The sequence below is a fragment of the Rhea americana genome, unplaced genomic scaffold, assembly GCF_003343005.1.
Source record: "Rhea americana isolate MKP2758 unplaced genomic scaffold, rheAme1 scaffold_393, whole genome shotgun sequence".
NCBI classification, from domain to species: Eukaryota; Metazoa; Chordata; class Aves; order Rheiformes; family Rheidae; genus Rhea; species Rhea americana.
The window spans coordinates 272,577-278,950 of NW_028186527.1; the positions used below are offsets into that span (position 1 = coordinate 272,577).

General features: G+C 45.8%; 1 protein-coding gene across 1 annotated transcript in view; it reads left to right on the top strand.

Moving 5' to 3' along the window:
• Positions 1-2,304: 2,304 nt before the first annotated feature.
• The window catches only part of LOC146590971 (scavenger receptor cysteine-rich domain-containing group B protein-like), a 6,644-nt gene continuing 2,574 nt past the window's right edge, over positions 2,305-6,374 (top strand). Inside the window, exons 1-5 of the mRNA XM_085313723.1 lie at positions 2,305-2,335; positions 4,034-4,060; positions 4,502-4,831; positions 5,243-5,572; positions 6,185-6,374. The exon at positions 6,185-6,374 is cut by the window's right edge and continues 191 nt beyond it. Of these exons, the coding sequence (XP_085169849.1) occupies positions 2,305-2,335; positions 4,034-4,060; positions 4,502-4,831; positions 5,243-5,572; positions 6,185-6,374 (908 nt within the window). The remainder of the gene's footprint in view (positions 2,336-4,033; positions 4,061-4,501; positions 4,832-5,242; positions 5,573-6,184) is intronic.

The following is a 6,374-nucleotide window of genomic DNA, read 5'->3' on the forward strand; positions in this document are numbered from 1 at the left end:
TCCTTCTACTTATGGTCACCTAGAAGATAACATAGTAATTATCAGTTAACAGAGGTTTGTCAAGATTTCATATCAAGCCAGCAATCAGCAACATAAATACAAACCACAAATTCATAGAATCATAGAATCAGTAAGGTTGGAAGGGACCTCTGGAGATCATCTAGTCCAACCTCCCTGCTCAGCAGGGTCACCTAGAGCATGTTAGACAGGGTAGCATCTGKGCAGTCTCCAACAAGGCAGGCAGAATATGAGGATCTGTATCAGCCACAACAGGTTGTACATCAACAATACTGGGATATTGCAAAAACAAACAAACTTCATTTCGGACTCCTAGAATAAGGTGGTCTCATGTATGAGACATTTGAAATCTGCTTCTTTATCCAACCATGCTGATATCTCTGCTGCACATCAGTRGCTGGTTTATGCATCATCCTTCAAGAAAGATGTTGGTCATCCTGGAGACTATGCAGAAGAGAAGTAGTAACAGCTATCAGAGTATAGAAAACAGGACAGAAGTGGAGAGAGTAAGAGTCTCTTTGATGAAGAGGAGCAAAAATTAGGCACACAGATTAGAATTGTCTTCAAATTATGTGATAAAGAGTTCATCTGCTCTAAGATGGATGCAGTGCTCTCCCCTAAAACACACAGCTTTGATATGAAATTCAGTATGAACCAGACTTAACTTAGAACGATGCATGTCTTTATCTGGGAAAGCCATGACCCTTGGTAGCTTGAGATTTGTATTTAGTTAGGCATGCTTTCCCAACCAATCACCTCATCTTTCATCCCATGGACATGCTGCTGCAATGAAAGGACTTGCTAGCTCTGCACTCATTCACTCTCTCTGCGAGTCTTACTGTCCACTCCAATCCTCCATTTCTGCCTTAGACGTTCTCTCATTGGTGTCTCTACAAGGAACCTCAGCTTTGCACCCTGCCTTGGGATGAGGAGAGCACACAGGTTGTACCGTCTAAGGAGAGAAACCCTCCAGTGCTGCACACATTCTCTGCAGCTTGCTGGTCTAGCACATGCTGTCTGTGGTGCAGTATATTCCTGGGCATCATCAGCAGTAGTGGTCATTCTCTGCATGTTCAGCTGAGTTCTTCTGCATCCAGCTTTGAGCTTCCTAGATGTGATGCTGAGCAACGGTCTTGTGGGCCAGCCTCTGTGATCTGCCCAAATAGCTGATGCAAATGCAAAGAGAGACCTGAAGACTTCACTGAGTCCCTGCTACACAGAGCTGGAGGGAGTAGTGCAATTCTCCTAGCATCACATTGCCTTCCCTTCAGTTCAGCCAGCCCCTCAGCCAGCCCTGTGGCTAAGTTTATGCTGGCATCTTGCACCTTCGATATCTCCAGTAAAGAAATCTGGAGTCTGAACTGCCTCCCTGGGAGGAACAAGCACTTCCAAGGGAGAGTCATCTCTCACTAAGGCTAGTGTCTTGTGTAAAGAAGTAGAACTCCTTCCTAGGAGTGCTTGGTGATCTCTCCTGAGCGTACAAGTTGTCTACATGAATTTCCTAGATACAGATGTTGATGCAGATGATGTGGTAGTTCCAACCCAAGATGCTCAGCACTGTGAATACCCGAATGATATAACCCTCATATGGGATCTGGGAGTCTGCTTCTCACTGCCAGGGATACTGTGCTGCTGCCTTCATCACTTGTGCTGCTGAGACTGGGAGAACAGCTCACATTGAGCAAAGACTTAACTGGATTGTGAATATAGACAAAATTTAGAACAAAATTCTACAGGGATTTCCTTTTTTTTCTGGGACAAACATGGGAGCAAAAGTGGAAAAACCTCTTCTTTAGACAAAGTGTCTACTTTCAATAGTGGGAGAAGGTTTCTCACAGCTTCCTGTGCTGCATTAAGGATGTGTGATCAAATTAATTTTCCTAGTTAAGCTGGAGCACTGATCTCCTATCCTGCAGTTGCCAGAAGCCAGTCCTGCAGGATGATTGCAAAACCCTGTTTCCCCCCATCATTGCCACTTATGGTCCAGAACCAGCTGTCCTGAGATACCTTGTTTGCTCAGCGGGTTCCAGGAACAGCTGTTTCACAATCCGACAGCCTACATGATGCCAGAGCCCATGACAAAAGAGTCACTTCCGAGCAGAGGCCTGGCTTTTTGTACTTGCTGAGTACCTGCCATGGGGCCCAGAGGAAGGTTTTGGGGTGGAGGGGAGGGGCCAGGACCCAGAACAACTATCAAATATCCTGTCCCATGGGTGCATGTCCTGCCTTTTCTCCTGCCTTCCCCTCCTGTGAAGACACGGAGCACACGATCTTTGTGCTACCAACATGAAGCTTATCCTSCTGGCATGTCTTTGGGGTAAGTAATGTTTTTTTTTCTCTTTCTTTTTGACTTGGCATTCCTTTGTCAATGGTCAGTTATTCTCCTCTTCCTCTGTTTCTTCTTCTACAGCACATAACATATAGCAAATGAAGCAAGGGGAAATGCAATCTATGATTTCTACTTCACAGTGAGCTGAATCTCTCTCTAGACAATCTAGTCAGCAATTGCTTGTACATATCTGATAGTTCACTGTAGACACTCGGATCTCATAGGGTGTCGCAGATGTCATTAGACAGCTGAGACATTGTGGACATTGGGAAGCAACCTCCTCTTGACACACTTGATGCAGACATCTTAAATGTCTCATTSTAGGACTAAATCTGAATCCTCATGAGAAAAGACAGTGTTGGTCAAGGTGGGGTTCCCTGTTCATGTTTATTTGCTCTGAGTCCTTACCTTTTGTGCATTCATGTATGGCAGGGATGGGACCAGACCTAGAGACAATGAGAGAGGTACTGAACATACTTCATGGCTATTGTACTTGCACAGGCATTCCAGACTGCCAAGATGAAATGTAGCTGGAATTTTCAGAGAAAATGGGCATAACTCTTAGGAATCTCAGCCCACATTTCTTAAAAATAGCTACCAAATAACATCTGGAAAGGAGATTAACCYGAGAAATGATTCTAATGACTGTTCTGGTGTCAGCAGTTCTTCCCTCACCCAAAGCTGTTCATCAGTGCTGGCATCTTGCTAGATTGCTACAGTTAGAAGGAGAAATTGTTTGTGTTGAATTGACCTTACACAGTGGTATAGTCACCTTGTCTAGACTCTTCCGGACAAATAGATTCTGGCAAGTTTTCCCTTAGGCTTTCCAAGTCCAGCTTCCAGAGTTTGCCTCAGCCTCTTTTTAATCCCCAGCAGAAGCTTCTGAGCAGAAACAACTACTTTACACAGGGCTCCAGATACATTCTACCATGAAGACACTTCTTTGCCTACCCCTGTTAGCAGGCCCATAACTGAAACCTGTTGGATTTCACTGATGCCGTTAATGTCTCGACATTGCTCCTGGGGTCATTTGTGTGCTGTGTCTCCCTGAAGTTCAGAAATGGCCATACTTCTTCATGTCCTGGCCCCAACAGGAAGGAAAAAAGAATGCTGTGTAGTTTGCAACTCATCACACTTTCAGTAGTTCATCCAGTATACCTCTTACCTGGCTTTTGCTAAGAGTTGGRTGTTGAATCTAGAGTCTCTAGGGAGAGGCAAGCAGCTTTAGCACACAATTCAATCTTCTGTTCTGGACACTGAGCAAGCATGGGATGAATAGGCATCAGGCACAGCTCAACTCTTTCCACTGACTGTAGCAAGAGCCTAGATAACTAATTCAGTCTCGACACTGACTTTTAGGTGGCTGAATCTGGGTGAGAGGAATCCCAACTGATCTGTTATGGTATTTTCACATTATCTATTCAAGTCAAATTTTTTTTCCAACGCCTTTTTTCTTTTTCTTTTTTTTTTTTAATTTATCTCCCTATCTGATCACTTTATCAAGAAAGTCCCCTAGATAGGCTCTAAGACATGCAAAAAGCATGGACAGTTGGGTTTGGAAGATTGAGAACAATGACGGGCTCTAACTGTGTCTTGACTCTTGCCTGGTACTTTGCTATCCCGAACCTCCAGGCTTCAGAAGGCTTATTGGATGGAKACTAACAGCCTATATTTTTTATATTTCAGCTTCCTTTACTGGAGTCCTCCTGGCAGGTCAGTATTTGTGCTAGCTGTGCAAACCYAGTCTTTTCCTTGGGGAAAGAATGAAAACTTCTAGATTCTCTCTTCTGAGGTACCAGTCCAGTTATCCTGGGCAGCATTTGCTGACAAAGGCTTGCCTTAATCATGAGGAAGCTCATGCAGAATCTGAATGACAGAGTAGTCTTGGGATGGGCACACCTCTCCCTTGGAGGCTTAAAATGAATTCTGCAGTTGGTTTCTCAAAACAGATTTGCTGTCACTTAAACAACTGCAGCTTTTTTCCATTCCCAGTTCAAAAATAGATTCCCAGCCACTAAACATTTTGGATACTGGAGTACCACAGGCTCTTGTTCCCCCTGATTTGGGTGTGAAGACAGCCAGAGCTCTGTGAGGAGGAGAAGTCCTGTTTCCCATTTCCTGCCTTCACCCTGGCGTGTTTTCTTTTTTCTTCAGAAGATGTAGACATAGGCAAACTTGAGGTCCGCCTGATGGATGGTCCCAATTCCTGCTCTGGGAGAGTAGAAGTGCTTCACAAGGATGTCTGGGGGACTGTCTGTGATGACCACTGGGATTTAAGGGAGGCAAGGGTTGTGTGCAGGCAGCTGGGCTGTGGAACTGCACTATCAGCTCCCCGAGAGTCCAAATACGGAGAAGGGAAGGGCCAGATCTGGCTGAGYGACGTTAACTGCACAGGGACAGAAGCGTCCCTCACTGAATGTGAGGCAAAGCCATGGGGAGACAACATCTGCAACCATGTGGAAGATGCCAGTGTGGAGTGCTCAGGTAAGTCCTGAATATTTCTTTGGGCCACACTGGCCTGTCTGCCTCAAGATAAACCGTGATGGATTTTCTAACTCACTTAGTCGGGAGGTTAGATATGCAGAATGACTCTGTTGGGTTCCCCTTTCCTACCCCTGTTGATCCAGAGAAGTTGCATCATAATTCTCCAACCTGAAACAACCTGCAGTAATAGGAGTGGAGAAAGACAGTTCCTTCTCTCTCCTGACAGGCTCCATTTTGTCATTCTTCCTCCTTCAACCTTTCTTCTTAGGTCAGAAGGTGGGAAGGGAGCCCTTGACAGGCATTTGGGAAGTGCACAGACAGTTTGGTGTCACAAGTGACCCTACTTTCCTCTTCTGATCAAGTGCACAGAAACCTCTTTCAAAATTATTTCACCCTTGAATTTTTTTGCAGGGAAGGAAACACTTGAGCCAGGGCCAATCCAGCTGGTGGGAGGCCCAAACAGATGTGCTGGCAGAGTTGAGGTGCTTCAYGAAGAACAATGGGGCAGTGTGTGCCATGACAGCTGGGATATGAATGATGTCCAAGTTGTGTGCAGGCAACTGGGCTGTGGGGATGCAGTGCTGGCCCCCATTGGAGCTAAGTTTGGACGAGGAACTGGCGCCATCTGGCTGGATGATGTGAATTGCACAGGGACGGAGAATGCCATCTCTGAATGCCAGGCGAGGCCGTGGGGAGAACATAATTGTTACCATGGGGAAGATGCTAGTGCAATTTGCTCAGGTAATCTTTGTATTCTCCCCRTTTTGATAGCTACAGGTTTAGACGTCCTCACAAATAGCATGGACAGCTCTGGAAGGGAATTGGGGCTTAATATAGAGCATTAACCTGCTGAGCTGATGCAAGCCAAATATTCCTGCTGGTAGCTCAGAGTCCTTATAGCATGGAAAGGTGTTTTGGGAGATTTCATCCTCTCTGCTCACTGGGGTGGTGGCCAGTGCCATATTCTATGGTCATTTATTTTCCAGATCAGTCTTAGGGTCAGTGTTCTATGGTTAATAAGAACTCATTTTGTCAAACTCAGGACTTACAGTCCCTGTGCACTGGCTTGTTTACCTCAGAGTTAATTTGCTTAAGATGAATACCTTTCTCCACAGCTAGGCCTGGATATGGTATCTACCTGTTTTATTTCGCTATACATCTGGTAAAGACTGCTGTCATGTTTCTTGTTGGGATAGCTGCATTTTTTAGAGGGAGGAAGCTATGAATGGGAGGTTACTGTGTGCAGGCTACTGTGCCTTGTCCAGGAGTGGGGTGGAAAACAAGAGGACTACAAACAYGCAAATGCACAGCCTTCTGTCTTCCTGAGCGTTGTCTCTCTGGCTGTGTCTGCAGACTCGGGGATTACTGTCTCCACTTCTGTCCGCCTGGTGAATGGCCCGAATCGCTGCTCTGGGAGAGTGGAGGTGCTRCATAACCATGTCTGGGGAACTGTCTGTGATGACCACTGGGATTTAAGGGAGGCAAAGGTTGTGTGCAAGCAGCTGGGCTGTGGAACTGCACTATCAGCTCCCCGAGAGTCCAA